General features: G+C 39.2%; 1 protein-coding gene across 4 annotated transcripts in view; it reads left to right on the forward strand.

Moving 5' to 3' along the window:
- The window catches only part of ctnnd2a (catenin (cadherin-associated protein), delta 2a), a 253658-nt gene that overhangs the window by 78868 nt on the left and 162359 nt on the right, over window positions 1-12431 (forward strand). For all 4 annotated transcript variants that reach the window (XM_087846074.1, XM_087846077.1, XM_087846075.1 and 1 more), the window contains one exon: window positions 3413-3525. In XM_087846074.1, the coding sequence (XP_087702200.1) occupies window positions 3413-3525 (113 nt within the window). The remainder of the gene's footprint in view (window positions 1-3412; window positions 3526-12431) is intronic.

A 12431-nucleotide genomic window follows, 5' to 3' on the forward strand; every position in this document is an offset into this window, starting at 1 on the left:
AAATGCTTTACCAGTGGATCAAAACAGTTATCTTTTCCCTGCATCCATAGTAATTAGCAAATGTAGTCATAGAGCCAGTTGGCCAGTTTTAATGTTTCCAGCAAATACAGATGGTAAAGAGAAGCTTGTAAATGATATATATTCCCTACTATGTAATTTGATATATATATGAAAGAAAGACACATGTATCCCAAAGTTTGTTATATTTTTGCTCCAAGGATTAATTAACAAATCCTTCACCACCACTCCACTTGGACTAACACATGTCAAGGTGTAAGGACTGGATTGGAATAAGGACACACTCGGACACACTCTTTAACTTTTTACAGCCACTGTGATGTTTGCTAATAATTTGTTAATATTTAATTACGAGTTAAATATTCCCTGTGTCACCGAGTGCAACACAACCCTCAAACACCCCCGTGCTTAATGGTTCGAAAGGTGTTACTTCCAACATCCGTTTTTTTTTTCTGAAAACACACCTTTGCTCATTATGGCCAAAAGGTTCTATTTTAACTTTATCGAGACTTTATCGAGGTGTAGAACTCCAAAGCTCATCTTCACCTCCATCATTTCTGATAGCGTACATCTTTTAATTATACAAACACAATTTGGTACTTTTTTAAAATTCCTGCTTTTTTCTTATTTTAATTTGTAGAAGGTTAAGGAGTTCCTTTGAAGAGGCTTTCCCAACTATAAATTTAGTTGATCTTATACCTGCATACCAATTGAAAGGTTTGATTAGAGTTGCCCAAACTTTTGCATGAGTGCAGCCAGCTCTCCTTTTAATTGATAATTTCTGATTGCCAAGAGCTTTGTCATTTCTACATTTACTGACCGTATACAAGAAAGGCATTCTGTTCATAATTTTAGTTGAGCGCAAACTCCTAAATGTTTTTGTAATAAGCTGTAAGTATGCTTTTTGCTGCCTTGTAGCTCTAGTTAATAAGAATATATAATGGCATGTACTTAGACAAGTCAGCCGAGCTCTGTCATCTGGTAAACATAAACTGTCCTTTGGCCAATTCACTGATGGGAAACTTTCTGATGCCATACCATACTGGCTTTATTTGTAAAGTGCTTCAAAACAACCACAATGGACCAAAGTGTTTTACAGAAGGATGAATAAAAGACATAATAAAGAACACCATAGCAGTTTACACGAGGCAAAAAATACACATGAAATACAAATGAAATAAATAAAACACAGAATACATGAGAAGAACAGTATTGATTGGATGAAAAAAATAAAAAACGGATGAAATAAATTAAGATTTAAAAAAAAAGTTGTTTGAACAGTGTTATTATATATCACTAACATAGCAGTGCCTAAGACGGAGGGATATGAATGAAATAAAGCTGTGACTAAAGGTTATGCATAATTTAACTGTAACTTGCCTAACAGGTTTCTCTTTGGGTTTAGCATTCAGACATTACCATGTTACCTCAGAAGGTGTTTAAGATACCTTACCATTGAGGCATAATACATCATCAATTAGCATAATGCTACTTTCGGTACAGGGATTTGCATTTTTGCACCTCGAGGATTTAAACAAGTTGCATCTATGGCAAACAAGGTGACAAAGCAGTCTCTTTGGGGAGCAGAACAGAGCAGAGCTTTGAAGAGAGGCACCTTGCTGTAAAACAAAGTCGTAAATTGGAATTACAGGCCCAGAGGGTTTAATAGACTCTGCTCAAATTTCCAGCATTACCTTACTTTGCAAATCATAGAAGTGGCTGAAACTGAGTGAGTTATTAACAAAATGGAATGGGTCTAAAATGGGCTTCAGAATACTTTGAAACATATATATGTGTGTGTGTGTGTGTGTGTGTGTGTGTGTGTGTGTGTGTGTGTGTGTGTGCATTGTACTGTATTTGTCAGTTAACAATACAAACGTTAGGCTACAGTTCCACAAATGGATACAAGCCCCTATCCCAGTGAAGGCAAATAGATCTGTCTTTCAGTGTTTAAGTATTAACACAAAGCTGTCAGAAAAGCTGAAAAAACTTCAGAATGATCACCATAGTGATTCTACCACAGAAACAGGTATGTGTGGAAATGGAGGATACAGGGTGCAATGCTACAAGCCTGACTCACTGTTTTGTCATTTGTTAAAGATCAGGTTTTTGTCTTTGCTAGGGTCGGCTAGCAAAGACACACTCCGCTTTAACATCACACTTAGCATCAGTTTGTGTTAGCGTGCTGCCAATGCAGCTGCTTTGAAAGAATGGTGTTGGCAGCAGTGGATAGTTGTTTCATGCTTGGTTGCAAGGCACATTTGCGTATACCTGAAGAAACTTTTTCAAACAAGCAACAACATAACTACAATACAAAAATGCATTACTTCACAGATCAATGTAATCTGTTTGTAATCGGTTATACCCAACCCTGGGAGACACATGTCACTTAAGCTAAGTCCAAAAAATATATTAGTTTTTTTTAGACACCAAGCCAAGGAAAGAGAGAGTGTGTAAGCTGTTATTGGGTGCATTCATTAAAAAGGGCTAAAGGAGAGAAAGAAAAATTAAATTGTGTTGTTGGGTGTTAGACACTTAAATTAGTGACTGGAGATCATGATGACTGACAGAACAGGAATTTAAATAGCTAATGCATCAACACACACATGCACACGCAGGCAAGTTTTGGTTAAGAGTGATATATAATCAGCACAAGCAGTTCTCCCCATCGATTTCTGTCTTAAAATCCTGACAGTAACCTGCAACCCACCAAACTGTACTCACTGAAAAGCCTTCTCTATCTGTAGCAAAAGAACCATTAAATCCACAGAGTACACATAAAGCTCTTTTTTTTAATGTGGCTGTGATAATATGAGAGTAAATTTAATTATATTGAAAAGTTGTCAGGACTCAGGTTGTTTTACTGTCAGGATTTGTGACAGAATTTCATCTGCAGTAATGCCTTTTTTCATTAAATACAAAGGTTTCAAAATACAAATACCTAAAATTGATTAAAAAAGACAGAATCCCACCAGTAGATATTTTTTTTCAGTAAATGACATTATTAACTGTCTAACCTGCCAAATAGGAACACACTTTATTTGGGAGCGATACATTTAATTAATTCCACAAATATCTTCACATTCATGACCCTCGAGCGCCACACAGTCGCTGGGATTGAAGTGATTCTTTGCTCACATATTTAGAACACTTTCAACACAACACTCTGCCTACACATTGCCTAACACATTTTTCTCACCTGTCAGTCAAGTTTGATAGCACAATTATTTTAACTTTTTTAGAGCCGTCTTCCAGCCATAAGCTGTTTCGGTGACCTATAATACCTGACTTCCTCTGCAGACCCCGAGTGCTCTCTGTCTCTTTCTTTCTTCCTCTCTCTCATTCTCTCTCATGTTCCGCCTAACACGCAATTTCTTTTTATGTCTTCCATCAGGAGCTTCAGTTTGAGCGTCTGACCAGGGAACTTGAGGCTGAGCGTCAGATTGTTGCCACCCAGCTGGAGAGATGCAAGCTGGGATCAGAAGCAGGCAGCATGAGCAGCATTAGGTACCAAGAAAACCCCTGTGTGTGTGTGTCTGTGTGTGTGTGTGTGTGTGTGTGTTTGTAGTATGTCATCTTTGTACATCTTCAACTTCAAATATGACATGAATGCACTACAGTACGCCCATTTTCTTCTTTGCCTTATAACATAATGCTGCTAGTAAAGGACAGCATTCCTCCTGCTGTTGGGTGCATTTGTAAGCTGGATAGATTGGGACGACACTCACTTTAAAGGTTAAATCAATCAATAAAAGTTCACACCTGTCTCATTTTGATTTTTTAATGGGGGGTTTGCACACATACTATAGACGGGTGTATGAAATAATAACACTGTACCACACAGTGAATGTGGCTAACACACAGTTTAGCCACATTAAATTCATACACATACACTGTACACGTCGTACTGCAGGCACATCAAGGATGATTTCTGCATGGGTGCATGGAGGGAAGCTTTGGGAGTGTTTATCAGTGTTTGTGCATCACAAATGCTTTGCCTTTACATGAAGGTATGACAATACACACCTTCCCCCACACATTTACATGGCCACAAAACCACTTTATTTTGTTTATGCTCCATTGAAAGCTTTTTATACTATTATAATATTTATCAACATATTCGTCCCAAAACCCATTGAAATACGACCTCAGTCATACACGTAGGTCTGACCTTTGTGTTGAGTAATTATTTTTAGATAAAAAAGAGAAAAGAGAGTGCTTAACATAAAGAGATAACGAGTATAAAGAGTATCTGAACCTTTCTTCGAACAGAATGAGCTTCTTTTTGCATTCACATCACTTTTCACTTTTGAAAAGTTAAGTTTAGTGGAAAGGTGGTGAAAATAGTTTTTTTGTGTGTTCTGGGTTTTTGTGTGCCTGTTTAGTTGTGTTTTGTTGAGTTTGTATGAAATTTGCTGTCATGTCAGAGAGTCAAGTTCATATGCATTCAACATCCATCAGACTCCCCCAGGCAGCTGATTGCATAAGTACGCAAACCTGAGGAGTGAAGACAAGCTGTGCAGCAAAAAAGAGACTTTTGAACTTTATTTACTTGAGCTGAGACTAAGATGGAACTCTTTTTATGGATAAATTCAGAGGCTTCCTATCTAGGGTTGTGTTTGAATTTGGTTACTCGTAAATATAACTTGACAGTCTTTCAAAAATAACCCCAGTGCCATCATCAAAGACTGAAACTGAGATTTGTGACTTTTACATTGGAGTTTCACAGTCTCACCTCACAGCAACAACGAGACAACACGGTTCAAACCTTCAGCTCTGGAACCTCAATGTGCTTTTGTGAGAATTTCTTATTAGTTAATTAAATAATCAATTTGCTAATTAACTGAATTTGAGCATGTATATCTGTTGCTGAATGTTAGACCTGTGATTGGCTGAGAACCTTTCCTGGGTGTACCCTGCATCTCATCTGAGATAGGCTCCCGCCCTACTGCAACCCTCACTTAGATAACCAGTTAAGAAAATGGGTTGATGGAAATCAGCACAGTATATCAAGATGGTACAATTACATATTGTATTAATATCTGATGACTTGCATTACCTTAAAGTGCTCTGCTGTTGTTACTATTGATACTATAATTTGTTTGGATTGGTAATTCATGTCAAGCCATTAAAGAAAAATTTACCCTATTATTCATCATTATATGTGGTTTCAAATACTTTTTAGGAACTATGGAGCCATGTGGATGGGATGTCTACATATATGCAAATAGAGTTTTTTCTTTTGGAGCATCTTTATCTCCTGACTAAAACTAGCATAGGCCCTATCACTCTCACACATATACTTGCAACTATTGTGGCATTTTACAACTACAACTGAATTGAACTGAATTACATTTTCTTTGCTTGAGTCTTCAAATTAAAATTCAGCAAAAATCCTACTTTCTGCAACATTTACTCTTGTTTTATCTGAACACCTGTTTGGTGCATTTATGCCTGCAAATGCATGTGTCTGGGCCACCAATACTCTGTCTGCTGTCATCTCACAGTTATGTCATGATTATCGCATCAGATATAGAGCATTGGCTTAGCTAGTGTGTGTGTGCTGACAGCTCACTATATGACAGTGAGTCCACATCAATCCTTATGTGTCAGCGTGTGTCAAATCAGACCTGTGATGTGCGTTTGTCCCCCTTTATGTACTTATGTATAAACACAAACACATGTACTTATGTATAAACACACCTCTGAGTTTGACCATTTTTATTTATTTTGTCTGTCACTTTGATTGACATTATCTTTCATTCCAAATGAGCCAGTTTCTTTGGGTGCATGCAAGCCTAAGTATAGATATTAGTCTTTGCAGTATAACTGTGAATGATCAGAGAGAATATGATGCTATCTAAAGAGACAGCTTAAACCTTTCCCATGGTCTTCAACATCATCAGTTATTTTCTCTCCCTTCATCTGTGTCTCAGTGACAAGCAGCAGCTAAATATGGAAACTGTTGGTAGGTGTTATTGTAATGAAGCAACGTATTACATTTTAAAAAAGAAACTGTCACGAGAGTTGTATTAAAAGGAGATTGTATTAAAACGTGTTTTCTCGTTATCCTTTCAAATTTTAGATTATTCCAGTTCTGATAGTCCATATTGTCTGGAGCAGGGTTTCCTGTGGGGTTCAAGCTACAGCTGCCATATTCAGTCAGCAGTTAAGCCATTACTCTGTAAGAAATATGCTGGGGTGAAAGTTAACTTAAGAGTGCTTATTTTACAGAGTTGTGTGTGTTTGTTTATATTATTATACCAAATGAGTGGATTTTTTGTATCCCAGCTGTTTGTGGGTTTGTGTTGCACATGCTTGGAGCAAATGCTGTGTTTGTGTTCGCATGTCTGTGTGTGTTCTTGGCAGCTGCTGTGAGCCTGCGTGTCCTTAGTTGTGTTCCGCTCGATAAAGCAATTCAGGCATCTCCACGGACTCCTCCTCAGAGCCGAGGACCCTACAAAATGCCTGACTGTGGTGCAGAAACCCAGGGCAATACTGACTAACATCTGTTCACACTGTGAACTCCTGGCATGCGACACAACACTTTACAGGAAGGAAGCATTCACTGGCAGACATACACACCCACGTGAACACATAGACTCCAGACAGCATGCCGGAACTAATTTATCATTTTTCTAACATTAGTGGTAAGTGGCAGCCAGTGGGAAGCATTTGCTCCTGCAGTTTTTTTTCTGTCTGACTGGCTGTGCAGCTTAAACCTTCAGTGCCCTATTAAAAGCATACCTCTGAATTTTTGGTTAATATATTTCAATTAGCATCAATGTGTTTTGCCGATATAAATAAATGTGATAAATATGACGAATGGTGATGAATCACCAAATGATGTAAAGTTAAGAATAGGAATTCATGGGACCTGCCATAACCTACAGTGGGGCAAAAAAGTATTTAGTCAGCCACCGATTGTGCAAGTTCCCCCACTTAAAATGATGACAGAGGTCAGTAATTTGCACCAGAGGTACACTTCAACTGTGAGAGACAGAATGTGAAAAAAAAAATCCATGAATTCACATGGTAGGATTTGTAAAGAATTTATTCGTAAATCAGGGTGGAAAATAAGTATTTGGTCACCTCAAACAAGGAAAATCCCTGGCTCTCACAGACCTGTAACGTCTTCTGTAAGAAGCTTTTCTGTCCCCCACTCGTTACCTGTATGAATGGCACCTGTTTGACCTCATCATCTGTATAAAAGACACCTGTCCACAGCCTCAACCAGTCAGACTCCAAACTCCGCCATGGCCAAGACCAAAGAGCTTTCGAAGGACACCAGGAAAAGAATTGTAGACCTGCACCAGACTGGGAAGAGTGAATCTACAATAGGCAAGCAGCTTGGTGTGAAAAAATCAACTGTGGGAGCAATCATCAGAAAATGGAAGACATACAAGACCACTGATAATCTCCCTCGATCTGGGGCTCCACGCAAGATCTCATCCCGTGGGGTCAAAATGATCATGAGAACGGTGAGCAAAGATCCCAGAACCACACGGGGGGACCTGGTGAATGACCTGCAGAGAGCTGGGACCAAAGTAACAAAGGTCACCATCAGTAACACACTACAACGGCAGGGAATCAAATCCCGCAGTGCCAGACGTGTTCCGCTGCTGAAGCCAGTGCATGTCCAGGCCCGTCTGAAGTTTGCCAGAGAGCACATGGATGATACAGCAGAGGATTGGGAGAATGTCATGTGGTCAGTTGAAACCAAAGTAGAACTTTTTGGTATAAACTCAACTCGTCGTGTTTGGAGGAAGAAGAATACTGAGTTGCATCCCAAGAACACCATACCTACTGTGAAGCATGGGGGTGGAAACATCATGCTATGGGGCTGTTTTTCTGCCAAGGGGACAGGACGACTGATCCGTGTTAAGGACAGAATGAATGGGGCCAAGTATCGTGAGATTTTGAGCCAAAACCTCCTTCCATCAGTGAGAACTTTGAAGATGAAACGAGGCTGGGTCTTCCAACATGACAATGATCCAAAACACACCGCCCGGGCAACAAAGGAGTGGTTCCGTAAGAAGCATTTGAAAGTCCTGGAGTGGCCTAGCCAGTCTCCAGACCTCAACCCCATAGAAAATCTGTGGCGGGAGTTGAAAGTCCGTGTTGCTCGGCGACAGCCCCAAAACATCACTGCTCTTGAGAAGATCTGCATGGAGGAATGGGCCAAAATACCAGCTACTGTGTGTGCAAACCTGGTAAAGACCTATAGTAAACGTTTGACCTCTGTTATTGCCAACAAAGGTTATGTTACAAAGTATTGAGTTGTATTTTTGTTATTGACCAAATACTTATTTTCCACCCTGATTTACGAATAAATTCTTTACAAATCCTACCATGTGAATTCATGGATTTTTTTTTTTTCACATTCTGTCTCTCACAGTTGAAGTGTACCTCTGGTGCAAATTACTGACCTCTGTCATCATTTTAAGTGGGGGAACTTGCACAATCGGTGGCTGACTAAATACTTTTTTGCCCCACTGTATGTTTTGGCTATGACAGAAATGTTAGTCACACACTTGGACAAGGCGAGCAGTTGGGGCACATGTATAGATATAAGTATATAAGGTGATATCACTTGGTTGGTAAGAAATATTTACTATATCTCCTACCACCATGTTCTAACCTAAACATGTTCATAAGTGGGTATTACACTAGGGAATTTTGTGGTTATGGATTGACTCATTTGTAATCATATTATCAGATTTACAACCAAATGACTCGGATACTTGGGTAAATAGAAGACCTGAGCTGTTAAGTGATCCCCACCTGGTGGTGACTTGTAGAAGCTGGCAGGATGTATGCCAGGCAGGCCAAGTGCACTCAAATGGGCACCAGAACATTGTTCTCCCATCTCTAGTAGGGCACATAAGGTGTTGCAATACAGGCTGGGGACGTTGTTTGGCACATGGGCCTCAGACGTTTTGCACTTCTATTACTATGTGAAGATGAAGCCATAAACTAGTTGGTGCTCCTGGTGGCTGAAAAGCTTCTATTTTATTACAACTTAAGATTGAAAAACTTGTTTAAACCTGTATGTTGACTTCTTGGAGCTCATACCAGACCTGCCTTTTCCTTTTGTTTTGATTCATAAAGTTATTTTCTATTGGAAATGCACACATTGTTTCTGTTGCGCCTTGACTGTATTCTCAAAACTCTCTCAGCATACGGTAATAAAATGTACACCTCGCTAACATAAAGGTTCTCCATCCTATGTCTGGTTTGCAGTGACCTTGTTGGGCATTCTGGAAGATATTATTAGTTTATTACAACGCTGCACCATAAACTGTTGCGGAAATAATGTGAAGCTGGCTACTAAGCTAATCGTGACTTGGGGCAGTGGATTATCAAGGCCATAAATGAGATGCCACGTAGGTTTATGGATTCACTGGCTAAATTGAATTATTTGGTTGTCATGTTTAAACTGGCCACAAGCAAAAATACCACCAGCCTGATGCCTTGTAGCTAGTATTATGGCGCATACTATGATATCATAAATGAAACACTGTGGATTTTGCAGGCATGCTTGAGAACAACTAATACACAGTGCGAAAATAAAAAAATAGGGACATTTTTGTAAAGCCATGTCATTGGAGGGAGATGAATTAGAATAAAAAAGTCCATAGCAATTTACCAATTAGTTCAAAGCAGAAAGGTCATGTCAGATAACAGGAATTAAAGCTGAAAGAGACAGCCACTCGGTTGGTCTGCGGATGACAAGGGAAGTTGAGCGAAACAAATGTGACCTCTAAATGAGTCCTCCGTTGTGCTTAATGGAACTGTTAGCATTTAGTGAAGAGATATGAAACTATCCCTACTGGAGGCAGGGGAATGTAATCCCAACTCAGTGAGAGAGAGTGAAAAAGGATGGAGGAGAGGAGGAAAGAGAGGGAAGGAAATTGCTAACAAGTTCCATTACTCCATGGCAGCCAAAGAAAAGGTTTATCGATATATTATTTTTGGTTTTGATACATTTAGGTTATTTTAAGGAGCATCTTTAAATAAAGGATTTGGAAGAATATATATATTGACAATTCTGTGCATGAAAGGGATCACTGTGATCACTGAAACAAAATGTAATATATCTAATCTGATAGTATGTGAGAAATAACCAGGCCTTCTCAGTTCTTGACCTATAGGCCATGTCTACCTGTATATCTGAAGCACTGCATGGTAAAGAATTTCCATATAAACTGAATCTGATTGTGAGACTTAACAAAGATTGAAACAGGCAAGGTAATATTTCAGACCAGCTACAAATGAGTCAAATCAGAGTTGCAGCAGTGATCAGGAGGTACATGAGCCACAATGGCCATTCTCCTAAAACGGCTCCTGAATAATAGGCTGTAATAGCACATCTAAAGATAATATTGTTGCTGCTTGTATTCAGATGTGTAAAAGTTTGTTGCTTCTTGCTGAAGTATAATATAACAAGCATAGTTAACATTTGAAACTAACACAGAGAGTGAGTGGCAAAATATGTGTGTGTGCGTGTGTGTGTGTGAATGTGTGAAAGTGAGGGATTGTGGGGCGTAAAGTTCATGTCCTGAGGCAGTAACAGCTTTCTGATTGTGTTGTTCAGACTTACACATCTGCCCAAAGACCCACCGGGTAGGTCAGAGAAAGGTAAAGTCAGAATGTCCATGCATGTGTGTTTATGCACACGTCTGAGAGATATAGGCAGAAAGAGGAACTGAGGGAAAGAAATGGAACAAAACCATTGAGTCACTACACATACTTGCCCTGCTGTGCATTGGTGCCCAGTCCCAGAGCCCGTATAGGACTATTTATTCTAATCAAGCTGTGACATTTAGTTCCACACCAACAGGGACCAGCTTCACTCTTTCTGCTGCACATACGAACACACCCACACATATACACATTTCCTCGCACTGTGCCCAAGTCTTTTCTCAGGGATAAACACACTTACTACACTATAAAGTTGTCCTACCCTCAGGAGCAGACATTCACACAGTTTGGGTTTAGTTTTCACACACTTTAGACTTGATCACAGCAACTAATAGACCCCAGACACACGGGGAGTGCTAGAAACATTTTGAAATAAAATTGCCTGCTTTTTGGCTACAGAATTATGTTTGTCTCTCTTCTCTTCTCTTCTCTTCTCTTCTCTTCTCTTCTCTTCTCTGTATTAAACCACACAAAAGAAAATAGTATAAAATCCTTACCTCTCCCGATCATAGCATATGTTAAAACAAAGAAAAAAAAAATAGAAGTTACATATCCACACACATAAAGTTAAAACCAGCTTAACCCAGGGCTACTGTCTGTATATAAGATTGGGGAGTAGCATTAAAAAAGAAGAGAAATAAAACAAAAGGTTTATTTCTGTAGCTGTACGGTCTTTTGTAAGGAATGTTCCATGATCCTGCGTCTTTTCACCCAGCGTTTTGAGCTTTAGTTTATTTTGATGTTTATGGTTTATGTTTAAATTCATTGGGTTTTCTAAGTTTATTTGTTTATTAGTTTCCCCTTGTGTTTTCAACCCCTGTGTTAAGTCTCCCTTGTCCTTTATGTGTTTCATGTCTGCATGTCTTTTGTTGCCAAGTTCATGTTGTCATGTCTGTGTTTCATTATGTTTCCTGTTTTATTTTGAAAGAGGTCCTGTGACATCGTTATATTCATTTGTTTCAGCTGTTCCCACATTTGTTGCCACTTCTCCTGATCACCTCATGTGTGTATTTAAGTTCTCAGTCTTCCTGTGTTCATTGTCGCCTCCTCCCTCATAGCTGTGTGTGATTTTTCCCTGTGTTTTCATGTATGATTTATTATTAGTTTTCCCAGTTTAGTTTTGTATCGTTTGGCTTTGTTTTCAGCAATAAAGTTGTGCTTTTGAGTTCATGTTCTGTCTCGGTGAGTTTGGTATTTGGGTCCTCTCCTGCCTACACGCAGCCTTTTTGTGACAAGATTTCTTTACCACTTTATCCTGACTTGTGCTGGAATCATGGAAATGTGAAAGATTAAAACCTGGCCACATTTACATAAGAGGTTGGATGGTAAATGCTAGAAAACTTTGTTAGCCAGTTGCATTTGTAAAAACAAACTCAGCAAAACAGCAGCAGATTTCCTCATCAGGTTAAAAGTACGATTAACCAAACAGCACGAACTATTACGAAGTGTTCTAAAAGTCCCAAGCACTGCAAACATGGTGGTGCTTGGGACGGGAAGTTATTAGTTACAGAAAGCAAAAATATTTTCACTTTAAAAGAAATGGTCATAAATTCGTTTACATCTGCTGTAGAAATGGGGATGGGAACATGGGAGTGAACTGGCACTGACTCATTTTTGGAGCCAGTTGGAAAGGGCCGTTTCCTGAACTGTAGTTTTTGGCATCACTGAGCTTTCTTCGTTTTTCAGCCTCAGAGGTTGCGGCTTGCTCT

This window comes from Neolamprologus brichardi, chromosome 9 (genome assembly GCF_056152115.1).
Source record: "Neolamprologus brichardi isolate AB-2024 chromosome 9, ASM5615211v1, whole genome shotgun sequence".
NCBI classification, from domain to species: domain Eukaryota; kingdom Metazoa; phylum Chordata; class Actinopteri; order Cichliformes; family Cichlidae; genus Neolamprologus; species Neolamprologus brichardi.